At 32.8% G+C, this 26950-nt stretch overlaps 1 protein-coding gene across 3 annotated transcripts in view; it reads left to right on the top strand.

Annotated features, from left to right (window-relative positions):
* LOC118182676 (ribosomal protein S6 kinase beta-2-like) overlaps positions 1-26950 on the top strand; it is an 80937-nt gene that overhangs the window by 48683 nt on the left and 5304 nt on the right. For 2 of the 3 annotated variants that reach the window (XR_015041080.1, XM_085816451.1), the window contains exons 6-12: positions 4583-4716; positions 9601-9701; positions 9929-10019; positions 10517-10607; positions 14940-14981; positions 15614-15679; positions 25624-25764. Coding sequence is in view for 2 of the 3 variants with exons in the window: in XM_085816451.1 (XP_085672577.1) it covers positions 4583-4716; positions 9601-9701; positions 9929-10019; positions 10517-10607; positions 14940-14981; positions 15614-15679; positions 25624-25764 (666 nt within the window). In the remaining variant the exon portion in view is untranslated. The remainder of the gene's footprint in view (positions 1-4582; positions 4717-9600; positions 9702-9928; positions 10020-10516; positions 10608-14939; positions 14982-15613; positions 15680-25623; positions 25765-26950) is intronic. The other variant, XM_085816452.1, reaches the window with a different exon arrangement.

Raw genomic sequence — 26950 nt, 5'->3', positions numbered from 1 at the left:
CAAGGTATTTGGCTTTATAGACAATGGGTATATTTTTATCAAAGAGTTTAAGATTGTTAGTGATGATTTGATGCGTCTTTCTATTTCTGCTGATAATGAGTAGTTGAGATTTCTCAGCATTAATTACGATACGCCATTGTTTGCACCATTGCTCGATGGAGGGCATGATATTTTGGAGTTTTAAAATTGCAGCATTGGGGCTAAGGGATTTTACTGCAAGAGCAGTATCATCCGCATAGCAGCCAAGGAATCTATTGATTTCGTAGTCAGGATTTGGAAAGTCGGAGACATAAAAAAGATAAAGGATGGGTCCTAAAATAGAGCCTTGGGCCACAGAGGCACGGATGTATTTGAAGCTTGAATTATCTTGTCCGAAGGAGACGTAGAATTTTCTATTTTTGATAAAGGAATAAATTAACTTGGTCATTTCCGGTGAGAAATTGAGCTTGATTAGTTTGAAAATAAGCCCCTTATGCCAGACGCGGTCAAAAGCTTTGGCCACGTCGAGCATGAGTAGTGCAACTTTCTGATGGTTGTGTAGAGCACTGCCGATAAATTCAACTAATCGAACAAGCTGTTTGGTGGTGGATAATGTTTTTCTAAATCCAAACTGTTCAGGAGGAAGTCTGCTAATATATTGTTGCATTCTATTGAGAATGATTCTTTCTAGGATCTTTCCAAGTCCGGGCAGTAGGCTGATAGGTCGGTAGCCGTCGGGAGAAGTGGTGTCTTTGCCTGGTTTAGGGATGAGTATAATTTTTGCTATTTTCCATTTCATGGGAAAGTAGGACTTGTCCAATGAAGTATTATAAATACTGATGAGCTTAGAGATAGTGCTGAGTGGTAGATTCTTAATTGCGATGTTATTAATTTCATCATATCCTGGAGCTTTTCTATTTTTGAGACGTTTAATGATATCGATGACCTCTTTCGGATTAATAAAATCAGTATTGAGTCTTGCGATGGGGCTATTGATATAATCCTGAACAAAGTACCTTACATCATATGTGAAGGTAGGGTCTGAAGGAGACTCATTCGGGATAAATTGATTTTCAAAGTGCTCCGCCATAAGAGTAGCTTTGTCTTTGTTAGTAATTGCAATCTTGTCATCTTTTTTGATGGGCTTATTACAGGTGGGACTAATTCTGAGGCGCTTGGCAAAGCGCCAGAATTCATTTCCGGGTTCATTGAATTTTTGGATTTTATTTTGCCATAGCTCAGTCTTGTAGTTAGTAATATTTTTCTTGATTAATCGGCTAATTTTATTAAGTTCGGATTTAATTTGAGGGTCCCAGGACCGGTTCCAGCGTTTCCTGAGCTTATTTCTTTCTTTAATTAGTGTTCTAATACTATGGGGGAGAATCTCCTGGAATTTGTTGGCTGGAATCTTCTGTGTGGCAGAGTTGTAGGCTTCCTTGATACTGTTAGTGAGCATATCAATGGCAACTTCGATGTCATAAGTAGTTTTGAGGCTATTGAGTTTAGGTGGATTATTTTCAAGAATTTCATAGAATTGTTTCCAGTCAGTTTTATTGATGGATTTTTCATTAGCAATTTTGTTGGTGCCAAGGGTAGCAATAACAGGAATATGATCAGAGGTGAGGTCTATAGTAGAATCAATAAAGATAGGTATGGAAATATGGGTGAGGAGAATGTCGAGAATATCTCCTTCTCTCACATTCTCAGGGAGGTCTGGAGTGTATAAATAAACAGGATAGTTAGTAATGAAATTTTTGAGCGTATTGCTATTGCTGTTGGTCCGCCGGCAGGCCCATTCAGTATTTTTCGCATTGAGGTCTCCAGCCAGAATATTATTATCATTAGTACAAAGGATGTTCTTCAGAATTTCTTCGTCGAGAGGGTTATGGGGTGGATTATAAAGAGAACTGAAGTAGATGATGCCGTATGAAGGCAGTAAAACAGAAACCGTAACTAATTCGTGATTATTAGATCTATCTTTCTTTATGAGGCAGGATTGTATAGAGCTTTTGACAAAAATGGCAGCCCCTCCACCTTTGTGGCTAAGCCTGTCACACCGGTAGTTTGGAATATTTATTCTTTTGCTGGGATTTGCATGCGTTTCAGTAATTAATGCAATATCAATATCTTTAGTTAGAAGAAAATTTTGAAGTTCCGGAATTTTATTGAGGATGTTATTAGCATTCCAGATCTTAACTTGTATGGGTGCTTTAATAATAGAGTTAAGACCCATTATTTAGATTGGTATTAGTTTTCTTCTCCTCATTGGTAGTATTTATCTGCTTGATTTGTTGTGTGATTTGCAGGAATCCTGCGCTTTTGATGATGGCAACTAATTCAGCAAGGTCAGAGAAAATCTTTTTTGCTTCGCTGATAGTTTCGTTGTAAGTACCAGAAGCTAGTGTTTGCGCATAAGACTTACCTTCGATGATTCGGCTTTGGTATGTTTTCTGCTTTTCCTGTTTAGGTTTGGGGAACTTTACACACCCTTTGAAACTAGAAGTATGGTTCTGGCCGCAGTTAGCACAGAGCAGGGGTTGTTTTTGTCAGGGCAGTCTCTAGATTCGTGCGAGCCTGCACATCTGACGCAACGGGGTTGGTAGTTACATCCAATCTGTGTATGGTTAAAGCCCTGACATTTAAAACATTGTAAGGGACCTTGTCTGCCTCTGTACTCCTCAACGTTAATTCTGAGTCCGCATAAGTATTTAGTTTGGTAAATCTCCTTGGAGGCTTCGTCTTTAGGTAGAGTTATTAAAAATAAGGGAAGTTTAGTAACTTCACCATTCCTTCTTTTAGTTAGCTGCTTGATTTCTTCAGGTTTGAAATTTAGTTCCTCGAGTTCTTCCTTGATCTCTTCAGTCTCCGTACTCCTAAGGAGTCCTTTGATTACAACTTTAAGTTTTCTATCCTGGGGGAGAATGTAGGAGTGGTGTTCCACCCCCAGGTCTTTAAGAATTTTAACCATAGCCCTATAGGTGTCAGGGTCTGTGGTAGTAATTTTAATTCCAGCAGGAATACTATTACCTATAAATTTGAAGTGCTTTTGATTAAAAATATTCCTAATTTTACTATATGAGAATTTGTTTTCTCGAAGTATGATTGGAGGGAGTTTATTTGATTTGGCTTCCTGATTTTTGTTGTTAGAATTGGTCGAAGTATTATCAAGATTGATAGTAGCATCTTCCTGATTGGAAGTGTCCATGATCGGATTATCCGCTTGTTCTCTGATGGTTTCAGTAATAGATTGTTTGGCATTGCCGTTAGTATTTTTTGTTCCTTGGTTTTTATTATCAATTTGCTGTGAAGAATTTGTATGCTTCATGCTAAGTTTTAGTTTCTTTGCAGCAAGGTGCGAATTACGAATTCTAACAGTTTGGTCGCCTCTGCGCTTACATGTTATATCTTCGTCCGAAGATATATCTTTGTCTAAAGTTATTTCATCATTGGTGTTATTTGACGAATTATCGTGTAGCTTGATAGGGCTACGGCCTCTATCGTTATCTGAAAGAGAATTATTATCAATATGTGCATCAAGATTATGATGTGTGTTAATGTGCTCTTGGCATTTTTTAAGATTCTCCTCATTGAGAATCTTAATCATGCCCAGTGAGCTAATTAGAAAGGAATGAAATTTCTCCTCAAAATCGGTAAAAGATCCATTGAGTTGCTTAGATTTTTCTAATTCTCTGATTTGTATGTTGTAAAACTCTATAAGTTTTTCAATTGTCTGGTTCGCATCCATTTCGACGCCTTGAATCCATAAAATCCTGCGCCCCAGCAAGAAAAAGAGCCTGCGCCCCGGAACCGGACCCGCACGACGGCGTTCCGGCAGACGGATGAGCAGGTGGAAATCTATCAGGCCCCTGACTCACTCCTAACTAAGTGAGCTTGGGGGAAACTAGATAGATTAACAACCAAATCAAATAAAAAACGCGCCGCAGATACGCTGTCAAGGATAAGCAGTGGCATAAAAAGTCACAACAATTATAGGCATAATCCGGCAAGACGCGGTGGCTACTGAGCATTCAGGATGCCATATTGAAATGGGTAAACAAGAAGGTTTTCTGATTATGACACGTGATAAGAACTCAATCGGCTATTGGCTGTTTGTTCACGTTACGGACGTAAAAGCTGAACAGGAGCGAACTCAGTTTTACGTCTTCTCCGTCACGTGAATTTACAGCAGCGTCAAAAAAGTTGCATCAACTACGCCGCGAGCGTACTCGTGTGGATGGGCCTTAATTGCTCTGTCGTGAATGCCGACTAACTTGTCAATCGAAATTTTTCCGTTTTCAATAACATTCTCTGTTACTTTCTTCGCTATCGGAAGCGCGCATGGGTGAACGCTTTACTGGCTTTACATGCATGCGTAGCGGAAGTGTGCATCAAACGCGCATGCATAAGTTTGTGGCTTTGAGGTCCGGATTATAGATCATTCAGGATAATGGACGTCCGCATTAGAGACTTTGTACTGTATAAAAATAATATAAAATAATGATGTATATAAAAATAATGATTGCGTTGCATGTAACAACTGGTTAAAATATTCAGTTTGTATGTTTGCATATGTAATTCATGGACTTCCCCCTTCTCATTACAGCATCCATTTATAGTGGAACTTCATTATGCTTTTCAAACACAGCAGAAATTATATTTGATCTTAGAATTTTTAAATGGTGGAGAACTGTTCTCTCTTCTTGAAAAGGAAAACATTCTTCTTGAGAATCATGCTTGGTAAGCTTAAATGTTATGCTAGTAAATGCTATTTTAGAAGGAAAATGAAGATCTTAAATTTTAAATATTTCTATTTTATTTATAGTTCATCTGCTTGAAATTGGAATTACCATTTATTGGGTTGCTTTGAATGTATCTGAATAGAGGTTTTTAATAAATCACCAATTACATTATGTATATTCTGTGAATTATATTTTTTGAATTCAGAAATATGAATACATGACAGGGACTTAGGCTTGGATAATCAGGAGTTCAATGAAAGTGGCATTTGGATATGTTATATATCTGAAAGACTGATTAATTCCTTACTGTATGCCTATATTTTTTGCTGCTTAATGAAAGCTATGTAAAGCCAAATTTGGTTATATATGTGCTAATTTTTTTTTAGAAATTTTTAATTTTCAGAAATAAAATATATGATAATAATAATAAAAAAAAACTCTTAATGTATTTTTAAAATTTTTGTGTTACAGTAAATATATGCAACAATTATACAGGATAAAAATGTTTAATTTTTCATATAATCATAACATGTTTATATTATATGTTAAATGTTTGGTACTTTTCCATTATGCACCGGCCACGCTTTTTGGCACCTGTGACAGAGGAAGCCGAACGCGCTATTGAGACCCAGTGATAGCACCATCCGAGGACCAAACCATTTATATAAATGCTTAATTTAACACATTTAATTGTGTACAGTACAAAGTCCAATATCCGGACTCGGGACTTCGGTGATTCAGGATTTGGGATTTTTTCGGATATTAGATTATCAATTTAAATCTAGTAATTAACTAGTAACTAACCTGGCATGCAGAAATTATTCAGTTAAAAATACGAAATCATGATTTATAAAATAAAGAGTGTTTATGATCCTGAGCAGGTGTTCTCAACTGCTGGTGGTATGCAAGAGAAAAATAGGTGCTACACAAAGAAGCAAAGTATTTTTAACTATTAAATTCAAAAATTAAAACCCCAACATCCTGATTGAGTTGTTTTCTAACACTTCTAAATTTATGCGATCTGAACTTTATACAAGAGTGGTGGCAGTAGTAGTATTTTGTAGTAGTGGTACTAAAGGTTTTCAGTTTTTGTTTAGATGGTATGCATTACTTAAAATATTGAGAACCGCTGATCTAGAGTGTATCCAAATTTAGAAAAAAAAAAAAAAAAAGGCTTAATATTTATTTGTTTACTTTATTAAACATTTCTTTCAATATAAGTTGTTTAAATTGCTTCGTTTTTTATGCTAATTCTTTTTCTTTAATTCTGTAAACAGACATAATTTCTTGCTGAGTTACAAAGTTCCACTGTTCAAGTCCTGTAATTACTGTGCCAGAATTCCAACTAACTGGTCAATCGATATTTTTTCATTTTCAATAACCTCTCTGTCACTTTCTTCACTATCGATAGAGGTATTTTCTGGATCTAGAACCATACTACAGATTTAATTACATGCAGTCCATTAATTAATTGATGATTGGGGCTTTGTCATCAAACTTCTATTGGCATCAAACTCCTGTTATATCATCTTCATCTATTATCACTTCTCCACATTTCTCTACAAAATCCGTTAATTGGAAAACTTCCTCTTTGGTTTGCGATATCCAAAAACCTTCGAATTCACGACTATCATATTCATCATCTTCACCATGATATATGGTAGCTGGCCATAAATCATGCCACGCATTTTTTAAAAGTATCTGGAGACACATCCTTCCACAATCTTGCGATGCTCCACATAGCAGATTTTATGCTAAAATGTTTCAAAAATTCTTGAATAGTCTTGCCATTGTTCAAGAAATTTAACATGGATTTACAAAATGCTACTTTATATTTGCATTTCAATGCAAGCACTATTCAGATATCCATAGACTGAATGACAGACCTACAGTTTGAAGGAAAGAATAATACAGATACATTATCTTTCACTAAAACTTTTAGTGAAGTGCGAGCCGAACAGTTGTCTACAATCAGGAAAATTTTTGCGTCATCAAGTAAATCAATCAAATTCAAATGTTTCCGAACTTCGGGTATAAAATCATTTTCAAGCCAATCATTCATTAATGCTTGTGTCATGCATGCTGTTTTATTTGCACGATTTATAAAGGGGAAAGTCGTTGCTCCTTCAAATGCTCGAGGTCACGTATTCTTTTCTGATTACGAAAAGTTTGCACTTGTGCTTTCCTGCAGTATTCTGGAGATAATTTTTCACTAGTAAGGAGTTCAGTGAATTCATCTGCAAGTAGCTCAGCAGCTTCAGTATCAGCTGAAGCTTTTTCACCTGAAATTTTTAATTGTCTTATACCACGTTGATTTTTAAATTTGGTTAACCAACCTGTTGAATAAGTGCACTCAGTTTTAAGTTCATTTCTTCATGGAGAATTTGGCTTGAGCCATTAGCATTGGATCCGTCAATGGCAGGCCTTTGCTGTGACGCTGTCTGACCCATTCAATTGTCATGTTGTCATGATCGTAACTTTTAGCATAATGAACAATTTTTCTGTTATTCATTGCGAGTGAGGTGTCGGAATCCACAAAAAATTCAAAAAGTTCTTTCTTCTTAGGTCTTATACAGTTGATTTTCCAGTGCCATACTCCTCGCATAATTTTGAGACGGATATGCCTTTATCCACATTTTGCAGCAATTTCACTTTTTGTTTAATGGACATCGAAACATGCGTTTGCTTTGTAGAACCTTTTGAAGCTCCAGAATTAGAAACTCTTTTTGACATAATCAAAAGTTCGAGCTTTAATTTTCATAAAATTGCTGTAACAATAACAGTCTTCAAAAAATAATAAACTGGATCAAATTAGAAAATTAAGTAGTAGTGCAGTCTGCTACATTAACTGAAATTCTTTAGAATCAGTAAAGATAATTTTAGCCTAGCTTAATAGCATTCGCTGTACGTTATTGGCCATGTATAAGATTGGCAATAAAAGACAAGTTGTTATGCTAAACTTTATCTTGCATCTATAGAGTACTGAATTAAGCCTGAAGAGTATTAGTTTAGTTATTTATTATACCTATGGCTGTTTCTTGCACATGCTTAAGGCTAATCCGAGTCCTGAATAAATAAACTCCCACATATACTTAAGGCTTATGTAGGGCCGCCACTAGATACCAGCGGATGCAGTCTCTGCGGGTCCTAAATTCTGCTACAAATTGCCTCCCTAAGTTCTAAATTTTTACCACCCCTAAACTTTGGATCCCAGTCCTTTGCCTAAATTATAGAAAAATTTTCATCCCTTAATTTTGCCACTCTGTGCTTCTCCAAATCCCCAAAATTTTGTCTTGCCTAAATTCTGCCACTCAGTGTGGCCATATGAGCTCTGATGCTGGCTCTGGGTTTGTGTGAATAACATATCAGTTATTCTTAATTCAAATAGCACTAAATGTAATGTTTTGGCCTATGAGTTTCATTAACAAAATCTATTTTTAGCATATGAAAATAAATTTTTCTTGAATTTTTCATCAACATTTCTCAGCACATTTAATTGTAATCTTCGTCAAGGGTAATGTCAGCATAAATGGTTGCTATACTCTTATTATTCAATTATTAATATATATATATAAATAAAGTTTAGACATCACTGCATGAGTCATTATTCAAATTATCATGTATTGATAAACATGCGTTGATGAAAGTAAAGTATAATAAATAATGATTCTAAAATACTAATAGGTATAAAAACAAAAATCTATGTAGAATGCTTTTTGGTTTGAGATGTATATCAAGTAAATACACAGCTACATAGCCAAATTATTGATCTCACAAATTTATGCTTAAAGTTGTTCCGCTAATAATGGGGAATTTATTGCCCCATTCAATAATGGGGAAGTTTTTTAGTGCCTAAGTGAAATTAAGAATCAGAACTCTCCATGTTTTATTATAAGAGAAAAAATCAAATGCGCATGGGTAAAGCATAAGGGGAAAAAAATGTGACTTTGAGCTCTGGATTTTGGATCATTTCAGATAGTGGTTGCCCGGATCTCGGACTTTGTGTTGTATTTACAATTTTAAAAAAACGTCAAAATGTTTGCCTGGTGCATAACAGCAAAGTACCAAATATTGAGTAAATTTTTTTCAGATATAGAAATTCATATTTTAAATTTATGTATGAGTTCTGAATGATGCCAAGAAACCTCATATGTGATAATGGCACGAAATATGTTAGATGAAGATTAAAAATTATATTTAAATTACACTAAATGGTGTGCAGGATTTGTGTATAAGCTACACAAGCTATATCTTAGAACCCCTGCTTTCTTGCCCCCCTCAAAAAAATTTATAGGTATTCGAAAATCATTTTTTACACTGACATATAATATCTGAATTCATAAAGAGCCTCATATCTCAACTAGGTTAGGGCCTTATCAAGTCTAAATCTGGAATTGCTAAAGGTACATTGCTGAAAGAGAAATCAAGCGATCTTGAAATGATCACTGCCTGTATACTTTTTCCCCCCTTCAAAGAAATAACACAGAAAGAATGGGATATGATTTCTGTAAAATAGCTATTCTGATTCTAAGTGCACTTATTATTGCAAAATTAAAGGAAATATGGGAACTCCATAAAATATTATATGTATGTGGGAAGGATAGTATTGTCATGAATTAAAAAATTCTTAAATTTCTAGCTAGGAATGATTATTTACTTTTTAATTTCTTTTGCTTTTTAACTGTTTTTTATGTGTGTGTGAAATAATGCAATGAAAAATTATACGTTTTTTTTTTGTTTTGAAATTAACATAGATTTCTTCTATATATCTTATAAATTATACTAGAAATGTTATAGCCTGTTAATTACTTAAATGCATTTGACATGTGAATAACAATAAATCATCTTTTTGTGTAATGAAACTTAAAATATATATTTGCAGTTTTTATTTGAGTGAAATATTACTAGCTCTGGGATATTTACATAAGGAAGGTATTATCTATCGTGATTTAAAACCAGAAAATGTGCTGTTAGATGCTAAGGGTAAATATCTTTTCATTCCTGTTAACAAATTTTAAAAGTAACATCAGATACCTTATAATGCATGGAATTATTTTTGTTTGTTAAATAAGTCATTTTTGATTTGCATTAATTTTGCTTTTAATTAATTAATTATTAGTATTATTTTTTTACTACATTAATTTTACTTGAATTTTCTGAACTGATAATGTGAAAAAAAATTGCTTCATAATTTATTTTATATCTCAAAGGTCATGTAAAATTGACTGACTTTAACTTAGCCAAAGAATTTATGGATGCTGGTTCAGTAACTAAGACTTTTTGTGGAACGGTTGATTTTATGTAAGTACTTGGTTCTGGATATATTTTTTTAAATTCCTATTTTATTGAATGCCTTTTCAGTGTTTCAAAAAAAGTTTTGAAATTGGGAGTTGCTTTGTTAAATAAATGATAAATTAGTTCAGAAGAAGGTTTTTAAATGTTTTAATAAATTTAAAGTTCATCAATATGATAAGTAAATTATCAGACTCATAATGAAAAACTATCATTTTGCTTTACCTGAATAGACTGCCCTTCAATTAAATTAAAATTCATTCTCATAATTTTAACAGAATAAAGCTTTAATATTTAATTAAATCTGGAAATGGTTTTGCCTCATTTTTATTAAAAATCAAAATAACTTATTAAAAAGTTTTGGAGCAGCAAAGTTCTGTTTATGCTTACTGGAAGTACGAGTACATTATTCTTTACTTCAGCTGTGGTGCTGTTTTTTGTTAATTGTAAAAAAAAAGCCACATTTACATTTTCCTTTTGACTGACTTGTATTTTCTTCATCCCAGGGCTCCTGAAATATTAACTCGAAGTGGCCATGGATTAGCAGCTGATTGGTGGAGTTTTGGTGCAGTCATGTATAATATGTTGACTGGTTCAGTAAGTTTGAGTCTGAGATATATTGGTTTTAGTGTAATATTAATTTCTGATGCAATAAAACATCATTTATATGAAAAATTTTCATCCAATTATATTTATAAAATTATAGGATAATCTAGAAAGGGCCATTAAGTTATTAGGAAATTTATATCTCAGATTATTTAGTGGGTATTAATGCTGTCATGATAGAAAGCGCAGTTCCTTTTACTATATAATGCAAATTCACTGAAATAAAATTTTTTGAAAGGTTATTGATTTTTGGATTATCCTGTTGTGTACAAGTTTTTATTTTAGCAGTTGTGCTTTTTTTATTGTAACTGATTGACATTCCTTCATTATGTAATTTACATATAACTGATAAATTCCTTAGCAAAACTATTAAGATAATACAGAGTGATTTTAAGTGATTCACTGGGTTTTAAAAATCTGTTTTTTAAAAATATCTTACCATGAAACAATGAATGATAAATGCAAATAAGCATTAAGGATCCACAATTTTTTTTTTCATATCTTCACAAATTTTCAGTAATTTTCAATGTAACCTTCTCTGGTCACATGACACAGATCTATGTGGCATTTAAGTTTGGTCCATGCCTAAACTACTAATATCCATAAATGTATTGGTCATACAGTGATCAGTGAAGTTTCCAGCGGGGGGTATATAAACAGATCTTTAACATACCTCCCAAAGGAAGAAATCACACAGAGTGGGGGTTTATAGAGACCATGGGCAACAGCATTAAATAATCTTCTGCACATTGCCCAGTCCAGCAATGTGGGAGTTCTTCATTGAGGTAGTATGCAGATTGTAAAATTTAGATGTAAATTTGTCTATTTAATGTTTATTTTTGTGTATTATTCACTACTCTATGCGCAAATTTCTTGAAATACAATGTTTTAAAACCTGAGGAATTATTCATTATCACCCTGTAATAATAAATAACATTAGACTGTATGAAAAACTGTGAATTCATTAATGGTATTTTTGATTGCAAATTTTGGTAAAGTCTATGCACAGGATAAATATTGATCACAGTTACAGAATGATTCACGTTTGAGTGACAGAAATCAGTAGGTCTTGAGAAAGAACGCATGGGGGCTGAGTATCAATTCTTCTTTGATTTTAGGGGACTTATATTTTCTTCCATTTTGGTTGATATGCCACAACGAATACTGTTTGCTGCAAGTAGTCAAACATTGAGAAGAATTGATATAAAATGCTATCTCAAGGCATTGTTTCTTGCAGGAAAATGCAAAGCTTATACCTTAATTAAAGTCCTTTAATTTAGCCTATCCGTTTTAAGCTGCATTCAACTAGTCCGTTGGGGCGAAAAGTGGCAATACGGGAAGAAACGCTTTCTGCGTATGTCAGTTCACACCAGCGCAGCAACTTTCGCTTTAAAAGTTGCCATATGCTTGTACTAGATAGCGCTTCATATTGAAAACTTGGGGGAAAAGGGGGGAATTTTTGTGTGGTATTTTGACTTTTTACGATTACATTTTAAAATTAAAATGGATTTAATTTCAGCTCAATTAAAATTTATTTTACTTAACTTATTACTTACCTTACATTGTGTAAGAGAAGCAGAATGCAGTGTTTATATTAATATGTAAGAGACGACTGCAGCAAGGAGATGCAAATAATTTAATTGAAGAAATGCGCTTGAATGAAACAAAATTTCTGTTAGTTACTTTCGCATGACACCTCACTGATTTGATGAATTTCTAGCCCTCACTGAACTATTTATCCAAAAGCAGAACACTAATTTTTGTCAAAATATCACAGAAAAGAATCATTTGGAAGATAGGAATAGGATATCCCAGAAAAGGATCGTTGTATATATCAAACGCTGAATATATCTAATTTAATTAATTTATTAATTTTGTTGAATGATAGTTTAAAAAATCTAATTGCATGATTCTATTTTGGAGAGTAAATTTTTCATGGGTAGAATACCATAAATGTTTTTGCATGATGTATGAACTTCCCTGAAATGTTTCCTTAAACTTCCCTCAATTGGTTTAAATAATGCAATAAAAAAAGTATATTTTGTTTAAATATATGTAGGATTTACAGCATTACTAAATTAAATATCACACTTAAAAAAAGTGGTTATTTTTAACACCTTGTACAATTTTAAGATCATTTTTGTTATATAATGTTTATTGAATTTTTATGCTGCTTATTTCATTCCTTGTATTTAAATTCTTTTTTTTTTTTTTTTTTTTTTTTTAATAGCATCCACATTTGAAAACATGTTGATTCTTTTCTGTTAATGGGACACCACTTAGCATCAAACATAAATCTTGATGTGAAATATAAGTAATGTAACTAATAATAGCAACCCTAAAAGTACAAAAAACTTTATGAAATGTATAGTTATTTTATTCAATACAAAATCTGAGATCTGGACTCATTGCGACTCTGGCAGTTCCAGATTTTAGATCATCAATTTAAATCTAGTAAGATGATATGTAGATATTTTAAAATTAAAAGTACAAAATGATAAAATATTTAAGAGATTAAAAAAATCAAAATTTGCCCCCCCCAAAAAAGGGCTCTATAATTATTGATTTGCTTTGTTAAACATTTTTTTCAATGTAAGTTGTTTAAGCATCTTCATTTTTTTCTGATACTTTCTCTTTAATTTTATAAATAGACATAAATTCTTGTTCAATTACAACGCTCTATTGATCAAGGTAATCGATAATTCCCACTAAATTGTTAGTTTAAATGTTTCAGAAACCTCTGTCACATTCTTCATTATTGGTAGCAATGTTTCCTAAATTTAGAACCCTATTATGAATTTCGCTGTTCTTTAGTTGATCAATTATTAGAGCATTGTTATCGCAATAGAATATTTTTTTTGTATCATTTTCATTTGTTGCAAATTTTACACATTTCTTCACATTAAATTGAAAACTTTGCTTTTTGTTTGCGATGTCTTAAAATCGTCAAATTCACAGTTACCATCATAAGGCTCAGCTAGCACTCGCTGTACACTATTGGGAATGTATCACGAGATTGGGGACTAAAGACATGTTGCTCGGCTAAATTTTGTATTGTGTATATCACACGCTGAGCAAGTTAAACCAGAATTATATTAGTTTAGTTATTTATTATACTTATATTTATATTCTGCACATACTTTTAAGGCCAAGTCCTGAATAAATAAATTTCCAGATATATTTAAAGCTTATTGGAACAAAAAAATCAGTTATCATTAATTCAAATAACACTAACTGTAATCTTTTGGTTTTATATAAATATCTTTTAAAAGATCTATTTTTTGCATATGGAGAAAATTTCTGTTGAATTTCTTCTTGTCAGTGTATTCAATGCTTCATAGCACAATTGTCTGAAATGTATAATTATTGCCAAGCATGTCAACATAAATGACTACCATTCTGTTTGGTATTCAATTATTAGTATTTGAGGGGAAAAAATTATTTTAGACTTTGTTGCATGAATCATTTCTCAGGCTGCCATGAGTTTATAGTCATGATGATGAATGCAAAAAATAATTTTAAAAAATTCTCCAGGTTTGTGCCAGGCTTATAAGTTATTCAGTATGTGTAAAATCAGTGATGAGTTTTGGTAGAATGTCTTGATTTGAGATGCATGCCAAGCAAAAGGGCTGCTACAGAGCCAAATTATTGATCTTACAGATTTGCGTTAATAAATGATATTATTTTTTCAACAAGGAGGAGTTTTGTTTAGTGCTAAAGGGAAATTTAGGATTAGAACTCTCCACATGCTTTTTTATGAAAAAAAAAAAAAAAAAAGTGTTATGCATGCATCAAGCATTAAGCATATGCTAAAATGAGATTATCTCTCAGAACTTAATTCTCACTTTTCCCAACAACAAACAAACAAACAAAAATTGCTTAATGTCTGGAGGTTTGGATATTAGACCCTTCCGGAAATTGTGCATCCAGATTTTGGACTTTGCATTGTGTGTAATGAATATAGTTTAATGGGTGCTGTACCATGGCTGTGCATAATTCTTTGACTTTTCTTTTGAGTGAAAACAGATCACTGTATACACAAGGTGAATAAAACTGTTGCTTAAAAAAATATCAGAGAATTGCAGAAATTTGGTGAAGAACGGCTATCTGCATTTTAATACAAAAGCAGCTGAAAATCTAGCATGGAAAAATTACTGGATTGATGTTCATTCTTTCCTCTTGTTTTCAATGACTTTATTGCTAATGTGATGTAAATAGGCTACCAACATTTGGAACATTGACACATATTTGACAACTGGCTTCCCATTAACAGAAAAGCACAGAAATGTTACATTAGCAATAATTGTGCTGATTTTTTTCTAGCCACCCTACACAGCTAAGAATCAGAAGGCAAAAGTTGAAAAGGTAAGATTTTAATTTTAAAATATTTGTTCTGTAAAATATTTGCCATGTTCCAGGAATCTCTATGTTTAAATTTCTGAGGGAGAAGAAAAGCATTGTTAGGAGTAGTGAAAAATATAATTTAGGTTTATAAATATGTTTTATGTAATATTGCCTATATTATTACTTTAGAAAGGTCAGTAGAAATCACAAAAATGTAGTACTTTATTTCATATAGAATGTCCATTTCTTTATCTAATGCAAAGTCAGTTTCTTTGCATCTAATTAGCATTTTAATCTTTCTTTGGAAATAATTTCAAAAATTCTTGTCAGATTAATTATTTCTTTTGTTATATAAATGCTTTACAAAAAACAACAATAACAAAAAAATTGTTTTTGAACATGTATGTACTATTAAAACAACAAAACTTTTAATGCTTATTTTTCAAAAGGGTTTTTAAAAATGTTATTAAATCTAAGATAAATATGGCTAAATTAAATAAAATAGCGGTTTTTAAACTTGGTTTTAATTACACATGAACTAGAAGAATGATAACAAATATGTGTATGATATTTATGTTTCAGTTCTTCATTGTGTAAATGCGTTCATATGTTTCCTAAATATTTTTTAATGAAATACTTTTAAATTTTTGCAGATTTTAAATAAAAAATTGAGGTTTCCACGTTATGTTACAGAAGTTGCTAAAGATTTGATGAGAAAGGTAAAAAGTTTTTGAAATTTTTATAATTTACTTATTATAATGAAAGGTTTCTTTCTTTAACTGTAAGTTTTCTCGTTTTAAGAAGAGATTTGGAGGAAAGCTGTTATCACTTTCATTAGTAAGATACATACACTGACCAGCTGAAACATTATCACTGCCTTAACATTAAAACTGAGTGCACTGTGAGCACACATTTGCCCGAGTAATGTAGTTGACATGTGAAAAAGTGGGAATGTTATTTAATGGATGCTGGAGATATTGATGCATTATTCTGTTAACTACATGCAATGAAAAAGATGCTGATTTAAGTGAATTTGATAAATAGCCCAATTGTGATCACCCAAAAGCTAGAAAAGGTTATCTCTAAAATAGCACTGCTCTTTGATGTTTGCTTGCTGCAATTAATGTCGATGAAAAGTGGAAGGAGTCTGATGAAACATTCGTAAATTTTGATGCTATGGATGTTCATGCCAGATCAGTAAATACAGATGCCAGAGACTGCTATTTTATGATGTGAAATAAATTATTACTGGACTGAATATAATGCAGATCCAAGTACAAGTATATCTGAGCACACAGTTCATTGAACTCTGTTGGATATGGACTTGCACAGTTAATACTGTTCTCCTGTGTCTTTGTTAACCCAATATTACCAACATTTATGATAACAACCAGCCTGTGAACATCATGATTGGACCATTTGACAGTGGAAAAGAGTTGGCTCTCAGATGAATCATGATATTTTTACACCACTTAAATGGTTGTGTCAGGGTATGCAATCTTCCAGGTGAATAGTTGATCAACATGTGTATCACAGGGCATAAACAAGTTGGTGATAGGGATATTATACTTTAGGAGATATTTTGAAGGGTATTCCTAGGCTTGATAGATGTGTAAAACATGCCATGATAACTGTATACTACATGGAGAGATATGCCTCTCATGGCAGCTCTTCTTTTCCCCTAGAAATAAACTTTTTATACCAAAAAATATTTTTTTTTTTGTCACAGGGCTGGAACTGGAGTAATTTAAGGAACATGCTGATGAATTTCAGTTGATGTCCTGACCTCCTAACTTGCCAACTATTAATCTTGTTGAGCACATCCTGCTAGCTGAAAGCTCTCCAACCATCATCTCATAATATACGAGATTTGTGGGAAAAATCAGATTTGCATTTGCAGCTCTTATACAGATTGTTGAACTGTCCTTGGTTACTTCCTTCCAAAAACTTGCTAAGAAATCCATGGCACAATGGGTTGCAGCTGTTTTAAATGTCAAAAATGAAGCAAAACTGTCTTAGCAGGGAGATAATAATGTTTTGGCTGATTAGAATATACTACTACTAGAACATTTTGAATAAAATATCTTATTTTTATCATCATGTTTATGGAACTGTGTTGATGGTAAAAACAAATAGATTCAATTCTAACAATAGTTCTCTTTATTATTATTTATTTGTGTATTATCCCCCTGTTCATCTAAAATTTAAACCTCGTAGAGTTCTTTGTTGAGCAAAATTTTAAGAAGTTGAATCTGACTGACGAATGAGCCACATGCAACTCTTCAGCCTTTTAAATGTGGCTCATGTTGTAACAAGTTCTGGTTTTATTCTTTAAGTATCTTTCCAACTGTATATTCAGTTATATGTATAGTATAATTTTAAATCATTTCAAACTGTATGCCACTTTTGCTACTCACTATCACTATAACAGGGGGGGGGAAATCGCAGTCAACCATCTCAAAAACAAGCACCTATTGTTTCAAATGATTTTGGTCTTTTTTTTTAAGGTGATTATCTTAGTAAGGTGATGTTCAAGTGCTAATGTTTGTCTCTGTTTAAAAAAAAAAAAATAATGGTTACTTTTGAAGGTGGTTACTATAAAAGAGCTTCCATTAATATAGCAATAAAAGCAATATGCTATATGCATAAAAGAGTACATCATTAATATAGCAATATGCTATATTACTGATGTACCTCAGTGTTCACTGAATGGAAGAATGAATATATTTAGTTGTAGCATTTGTTATAAGCAAATGTCTTTCATGATTCCTTTTACATTTAGTGAATTAACTAAATGATTCAGGTTAGCTTTTATCTCTTTATGTTGGTTCTCATTTTTGTTATATATATGTAATATTAAAAGCACAAAGGAAAAACGGAACACTGTCGATGCGTGATTAGACCCATATTGAAGAAGAATTTTGATTACGTAGTATTTAGAGAACTTGGCAGTCGAGGCAGTTTTAATTCCGTTTTTATTTCCAATTGATATTTGTGGACACAATCACTTGGCACTCTAGTCGTGCCTTTCCACAGAAGATTTACATTTTTGATATTGTTGGGATAGAAAGCAAGCCAGCAAAATCACATCTTAGCACAGTAGCGAGCAAAAGCTGAAGTGCGTAGTTATGAAAGATGGAAGCACGCGAAGAGAAAAGTTTTGGTTTACAACGACAGTTTCAGTTCTTAATTATAGAGTGATCTAGAAATGACACAATGCAGAGAAGTTATTACGATTTTAGAATAGAGAGGAAGAATTAATGTTTATAGTTATATTATAATTCTGATTCATATATTTTTATCTTACATATTCCCCCCTTCAAAAAGAAAAAGGCGTAGCGACAGAGAAGCCTTTTTAAAGAGAAAGAGTTAAAGCACTAGCAAATGTTTAAAAAAAAAAAAAACACATAAGTCATCAAATTTTTGTTCTGTAAAGTATAATTTATCTGTAAAGTATAATTTTTTTTAAATAAATTTTTAACTTTTAGAGTCCTATTGAATTTTTCAGCATTTCAGTCCAAAAGTCTTTTTGTTTGAGAATTCACATAATCATAATTCTTCAGGGAAGGTTCTTGTTATAACAGAATATCACAAAATAAACTTTTACATAATCATTACTTATAATTAAATGTAATGCACATAAATATTCATGATATTAATTTTCATATTGATAAATTACATTTTAATACCATATAATAATAGGAGTAAGCTTCAGAAATTATGGCTTCACCGTTATCATCTTTCATTTACAATTCCCGATTTTACCAAACTGGAAGCCTCGCAATACTTCTAAACAAACATATCCATCAATAGGGCTGTCCTCTTGAGCTAACCAGTGTGTTCTATGCACTGGTGGCCCAGGGTGCCTAGACAGTTACTTGAAAAGGCCTCCGTTCCTTGCATTAAGGTAACTGGCCTTTGAGAACTGCATTAATACATTCCATAATAAAAAATATAATAATAATAATAATATAAAAAATTTACATGCATTCATAAAATGAGACCCTCCAACATTATCTTGCATGAAGAGGGTAAAAGGAACAACTGTACAGAGATAATTACAGGCCTCTGTTGAAGGAACCAGTACACCCTCATCATACTATACTTAACACACAATAACCCATAAATTTTAACATGCATTTACCATAATTTCATATTACTTATCTGTATTAATTTCACTTATTTTTAACATCTTTATTTTTAGAATTATTATAAAATTCGTATTCAAAATTCTCAACAAATTTTCAAAAACATAAAAACTTATCTTAATATCCTTCCCTATGAATAATTTAAATAGCTTAAAATTAGTTACTTAATTTGCTCACACATAATTATGAAAAATTAGAAAAATTAATGAACAAGAATTTTAGATTTTCTCAAAACAAATTGCAGAAATTTTAACCAATGTTGAAATGAAAACTATAGAATTTGCAGCACATTAAATAATTTAGTTCCTGAGCTAGGCTCACACGAATGTAATAATTTTTGAGCTGTTGAAAAAGCAGAAGTGCAAATAATTTTCTGTCGCACATACTTGCAAACACTAACTCAGATCGACCTTGAACCCGCTGTAATGCTGAATTCCTAAACTGTAACTCACTGATGATTTAAAGCACTTTTTTTCTAAATATTGTAGAGATCGGCGAAGCAAATTAAATATTCCTTTTTACTAGGCATTCGAACTTCTCAATTTATCGAGAGATCACTTTCAATCTGTAAACACTACGCGTGATTATTTTTTTTTTGAAGCACTTGCACCACAGCAGAAGAATGATCTGTTATTTTTTAAACACTGAAAAAACAAATTCAATGATTCACTTCTTTCACATTATCTTGGATTTATCACAAAACGATGATTTGAAGAGCTGAATTAAATTTTCCATTGAGGTTTCAGGCTGCAGGAAACTAACCTTACCGGCTTAATTGTCATATTAAAAGCACAAGGAAAGGAAATGACAGAACACTGTAGATGCGTGATTAGACCCATATTGAAGAAGAATTTTGATTGCGTAGTATTTAGAGAACTTGGCAGTCAAGGCAGTTTTAATTCCAATTGATATTTGTGGCCACAATCACTCGGCACTCTAGTCGTGCCTTTCCACAGAAGATTTACATTTTTGATATTGTTGGGATAGAAAGCAAGCCAGCGAAATCACATCTTAGCACAGTAGCAAGCAAAAGCTGAAGTGCGTAGTTATGAAAGATGGAAGCACGCGAAGAGAAAAGTTTTGGTTTACAATGACAGTTTCAGTTCTTAATTATAGAGTGATCTAGAAATGACGCAATGCAGAGAAGTTATTATGATTTTAGAATAGAGAGGAAGAATTAATGTTTATAGTTATATTATAATTCTGATTCATATACTTTTATCTTACATATATATATATATATATACACTGAAGTGACAAAAGTCATGGGATAGCAATATGCAAATATACAGATGGCAGTAGTATCGCATAGAAAATGTATAAATGTGAAGTGCTTTGGCAGGGCTTTCATTTGTGTTCAAGTTATTCATGTGAAGAGGCTTTGACGTGATTATGGGCGCATGACGAGAATTAACAGACTTTGAACGTGGAATGGTAGTTGGAGCTAGATGCATGGGTCATTCCATTTCGGATATCGTTAGAGAATTCAACATTCCGAGATCCACAGTGTCAAGAGTGTGCCGAGAGTATCTAATTTCAGGCATAACATCCCACCATGGACAGCACAGTGTCCGACCACCTGCACTTAACGACCGAGACCAGCAACATCTGCGTAGAGTTGTTAATGTTAACAGACAAGCAGCACTGCGTCAAATAACCGCAGAAATCAATGTGGGACGTACGAGGGACGTGTCCGATAGGATACTGCGGCGAAATTTGTCTTCCTTGGGCTATGCCCAAGTGCCTTTACTCGAGTGCCTTTACTACTGACAGCACGACATCGCCTGTAGCGACTCTCGTGGGCTTGTGAGCATATCGGTTGGTCCCTAAACGAATGGAAAACTGTGGCTTGATCAGATGAGTCATGATTTCAGTTGGTAAGAGCTGATGGTAGGGTTCAAGTGTGGCGCAGACTCCACGAAGCCATGGACCCAAGTTGTCAACAAGGCACTGTTCAAGCTGGTGGTAGTTGCATAATGGTCTGGGCTGTTTTTACATGGCATGGACTCGGTCCTCTGGTGCAACTGAACCAATCATTGACTGGAAATGGATACCTTCAGCTACTTGGAGATCACTTACAACCATTCATGGACTTCACGTACTCAAACAACGATGGGATTTTTATGGATGACAGTTCGCCATGTCACCGGGCTACAATTGTTCGCGATTGGTTAGAAGAACATTCTGGTCAATTCCAGCGAATGATCTGGCCACCTAGATCGCCCGACATCAATCCCATCGAACATTTGTGGGACATTATCGAGAGGTCAGTTTGTGCCCAAAACCCTGCACCGTCAACACTTTCACAATTATGGGCATCTATATAGGCAGCATGGCTCAATATTCCTGCAGGGGACTTCCAAGGACTTGTTGAGTCCATGCCACATCAAGTTGCTGCACTTCGCTGGGCAAAAGGAGGACCCACAAAATATTAGGAGGTATCCCATGACTTTTGTCACTTCAGTGTATATATATAATGTTGTATGATCTTAAATTCACTTAGTGCGAAATCAAGTTATTCTACTACTTGTGCAATAGCTGCAAAGTAAGTTAATAATAATTTATTTACTAAAGAAATATTGATTATATTATCTCCTAAGATTAATTTTAGTAGAATTATCTAAAAAGAGTGAATCCATAGTTAGTAAGTTTAATTTCAAAAATTGTTTTAAAGTAACTTGAATGTAAATTGTTAAAATCATGTTCATGGTTAGACTACTAGTTAATGTTTCATGTTCATGGTTCAACTTTTGCAGTCTGGAATTTACACTAATATTATGGTCGAGGATTTACGTTAATATATTGAGTTTGGACTTTTTCTTTATTCTGCTATTGCCAGCTTCCTTCCTTTTGCTCTGTGGGCCTTCCTGAAATCAAAAGAATTAGCAAATGTTGAGGTCAACAAAGTATCTGTATTTTCAGATGAAATTATCAGCCAGCTTTGGAAAGTGATTAAGTGTTTGCTCAGAGGCATGCTTTTGATAGTTATGTCCACTTGGAGATGATTGAATTTGTCTTTCTGAATGTATTAATTGCCACTCAAATTGCAAATTGCTTAGTGATGCAGATTGCTATATCGACGAGCCTGGGTTCAAATCCTGTGCAAGGCGTGGATATTTGTCAGCGCATATTATATGTGTGGCAATGGAACACTCAAAATACACTACAAGCTCAAAGCCCTCATGAAAGACTGATTTTAGGGAAACAGGGAATGAAGATCCTCGAACTACCCTTAGGTAATTCTCCCTCAAAATTTGGAGACCTGTACCTGTCTCACTTCTACCTGTACCTGGTTGTACTAATCATTTGACAATGTCTGTCGTTATTTCAGGGTTGCTACACTACCTGGAAAAAGTCAGGGAATTCGAAAATTGGCCAAAAATGTCAGGGAAAAAATCAGGAACTTTAAATATTTTAGTCAAAATCTGGAAATGTCGGGGAATTTCATACTGCGATCCCCAAAAAAGTGATTTTCGTGTCAATCACTTTTTTGGGGACACATCAGGACACGATATCTTTCTTGGCATACCATGTATCACATGTGCGTCATTCGGACAGCTGGCGTGTAGCCAATTTTCATAGAGCCAATCAGATTGTCTTTAAGAAAGACAAAGCGAGTTTCCAGTATCTTTGATTTCCAGTAACTTCGAAAATCCAGAGATTCCCATGTGCAGTGCATGTTGAATGTAAAAGTAAATTCACTTCCCCCCAATTCTCGTATATAAAACAAAATCCTTATTTGTCATTTTGCAGAAAAATAAAATAAAAAAATCATCGGTCATCTAGGCTAACCGTTTACTATATACATGTGTGATATTTTGGTACTCATGAAGCTTGGCATCAGAGTTCAGACATGGCTTTTTAAAGAGTGGTAATGGATATCCAAAGACGACTCAAATTGATTTAGCTTTTAATTATCCATTTTTATTTAATCCAATTAGCAAATCATTTTCCTTTTATATGAAACTCTCTAAATTCCATATCTATAGTGATTTTAACTAAGTATGATTGAATTTAAACTTTATGCATCATCACTAATTCTAACAAAGGAAGGAAAGATGGATAGGGCAGTGCAGAGTCTTGTAGCAGCAATATTAGGAAGCAGTCTGTCATACTCAGTATTTATAGTAGTGATTATGTAATAGGCTAGCAAATTCTAGAAGGTACTGGTCTAAAGAAAAGATGCTGAATTGCAGAAAGTTAATTAAAGGTTGCTGGTTCCCAAAGAGCAAAGCCATCATATTTTTTATATTTTACACACATATATATATATTCACTGAAATACCATCGATTTTTGTAATTCAGTTTTTAATCTTTAAGTAATTAACTTTATAATAATGCCCTTTGTACCATTTAATGTGACTTCTTCCCTCTAAATTTATTTATTATTAGTTAGTAATACTTTTAAATTTCGGGCAATTTTCTCTTGCATACTTGTGAAACTAATTTCACCAGTAATATGACATGCCATCACGAAATTTAGTTCACATTTTTACTTCCTTGTACGAAGTAAAAAGGAAGTATTGTAATCGCGAAAAGTTTCAGGCAGCATATTTCAACGAAAATATCCATTTTGACCGCTATCGAATGCAATTTAACGATGTTTTTGCGTCATATCTGTACGTAAGGACAGAATAAAATACTCTTTTCCTTCAAAAAAAATTATAAAACTCCTTTAAAATTAATTCTGAAGAGAATTTTTCGTGGCGTCTGTACGAACGTATCTCGCATAACTCAAAAACGAGTAGCCTCAGAACGTTGAAATTTTGTATATAGTACTGCTATAACATGTAGATATGCACCTCGTATTTTGGTTGCAATCAGCAGCACCAAACGTATATAAATATATTTTTATATATATCCACTCTATTACCCGGCTCGGTAATCTCAGTTTCTTTACTCTTATATGTTTGTAAATTGTACATTTTTTGCTTTAAAAATGATTGAATTATGTTGTTCTTATCTTCCGGTTAAGGTTTTTATGCCTTTCGTAATTCTTTAAGCAATATTTGTACAATTATCAACAATTTTAAAGCTGTTTAAGAGCGGTTAAGTTTTAAACAACACGGTGGACATATTTGTTTACATTTGAAACAGCAGAATTGTAGATTTGTTGCCAATCTAGAAAGACTAAGCTTCGCAACAACAAAAATAACGCCTTCATTTATTATTGCGAATTAAATCATGCTTAATCTTTTCTGGAATTTTTTCGAGGAAATAAGTGTTTAAGATTTACTTCGTAATTTTTAATACAGATATTTTGAGTTTTTATGTATTTTTCCCTTGTCGCGAAGTGAGAACTAAATTAATTGAATGAGAAATACTAAATCGTCTGTGAAAAACTGTTTTTTTTTTTTTTTCTCTGTTTTGTTTGCTTAATTTCTTTCATACATTGTTCTAGCTTTATTATAGTATTTGAATAGAACACGTGGCAACAATAAGATAATTCTTCAAATGATATAAATTTTGTGCATTCAGAGTGTCGTTATAGTAAACAAATATAGTGAATTTTAAAGAGTGTATTTATTCTATTGTGGTTTATGCGCTGTCGACGAAGTAGATTTAATTCAATCCAATCAATTTAAATGAAATTGAAGAAAAAAATGCGTATAATTTAATATTCCGTACAAAGAAGTCATGTGGTGTACACATCAGATTTTTTTTACTTAAGATGCTGGTAAATAAATATAAAATACTTGAATGTATTTAAAAATAACATTAAATAGATTTTTTTTCCTTTAGCTGCAAAATGTCTGCAGTAAAGACATTTTTAAATCCCGATGGGCAGATTATAATCTCAATCTTCTGAGGATTAGACAACTCCTATTTAGGGATTATGTATATAAGTCTAAAAGTATATATATTAAGTAACTGGCAAATGTTTGCGTTTTCAAGTGGTACCATAAATAATTTGCCCTCAGCACAGCCAATGCATATTACGTGGATAGCCTGGAAAAGTCAAGAAATTTCATTCTTTTGTTTCAGTGGCAACCCTGTTATTTGTATTTGATCAAACAATGTAATTCAGATGCGGATTAATAAAAGAATATTGTACAGTGTGATAAGTTTAGATTTATTAGGAGCCATTTCATTGAAGTCTGAAACTGAAATCATGAGTTAATATTTTTATTGATGATTGAATATTCATGAAGTTTGTTTTGAAAATAAGCAGCTAATGCCACAAAGAACATCATATTTAGAATATATTTTCATTTTATAATCTGCTTTTTTATTAATCATTACTGCCTCAATAAAATTGGTCCTTGTTCAGTCAACATTTATTAATTAATTTGTTTTGCATGACAAATTTTAAAAGGTTCAACTTATATAATAAAACAAGTGTATTATACATGCTGTAATGACTAAATTTTGCTGTTAATTTTACATATGTTGATTAATTATAGTGTCAGATGTATTTACCCAGAAAAAAATATTACAGAATGTTAAAAATATTCCCTTTCATCATAATGATAAAAGTTATTTTAAACTTTTGTATTTCTGTATTATATTTTTAGCTGCTTAAGCATCCATATATGAAGAGACTTGGGAGTGGTCCTGAAGATACTGAAGAGATCAAACGCCATCAGTTCTTCAGCCATGTAAATTGGGATGATGTTCTTGCCAAAAGAGTGCAACCTCCCTTTGAACGACCAGTGGTAAGCTTTGCTTAAATCTATAAGACCTGCATATTCTAAAATATACAGGCTCTTTTCTAATTAGCCGGACACATATTGGGGTGGGAGAATGACAATGGTGAGAATAAATTTTCACTAGTGTTGCAGTCCTATGAAAATGGTGCAGTAGTGTAAACAAACACCAAATAAAATTAGGTTTTCATGATGGCCATTGCTATCTAAAACAACATATGCAAATGGCCATAATCATATCATCATAATAATAATCAGTCATAAATAATACCACATTACAAAATAACACTGAGAAACGATAAGTCATCAATTGGCCGAATTTCTGTAAAGATGCAATTCCCCCGCTCCCGCCAAAATTCTGGAAAACATAAAAATTGTTTATCTTTTTAAATACAGATTATTTGTTGGTGTTTTGTGCTGGTAAATTATGTTATCAAGGGTCATTTATTACAAAAGTAACAGTTACAAAAAGATCTAAAGGATTTATAAATCTGAGTTTGCCAAATTATATGCCAAACTAACCATACCTGGCATTTTATTGTTTGTGACCAGCTAGCAAGAAAATACATATACACAGTGTTACTTTTTGATAATACATCATTACAGTAAAAGCTCGACTATCTGGAAAGCATGGAAAATGCCGAAATTTGGATATGGGAAAATTCCGAATAATTTAGCACACGAAAATTACTATTCGAAGTAGAAAAGCCAAATAAACGGGGGAGAAAAAAGAAGGATTCCTATAAAATTATAAAGAGTCATTTTATTTGTTATCAACTTAAATATCAAATTTCTACATTTAGATTATGTGAGATTTTGAAAGAAAGGGATTTCAGACATAAACATCAAAGTAAAAACATCATATTCAATTACAATACTCCATCAACTGTGAAATTTAGCAGAGATCTCACCAAACTAGTCATTCCAGCAGAACCAGCAGAAGTTTGAAGGAACAGATAACTCTTTATTTAGTTAATCAACATATGCAAGTTATAGACATAACATATAAAAAGCTTAAATTGCTTGCCATAATTTTTCACCACATTACACAGCCAGTGCTTATCCATTTAAGTCACATTTTTCTTGATGCCAGGATCCCATAAACTTGAAAATACTCAACTACATACTATTCTGTTGAAGAAAAGTCTCAAGTGTTAGTTATTTTTTTCAAAATGCACTTGAAAAACTCATAAAT

The sequence above is a fragment of the Stegodyphus dumicola genome, chromosome 5, assembly GCF_044657685.1.
Source record: "Stegodyphus dumicola isolate Sdum_Otavi_A_Nest chromosome 5, ASM4465768v1".
Lineage (NCBI taxonomy): Eukaryota > Metazoa > Arthropoda > Arachnida > Araneae > Eresidae > Stegodyphus > Stegodyphus dumicola.
Note: the sequence above shows the minus strand (reverse complement) of the source record. Positions and strands in the feature narration are given on the sequence as shown.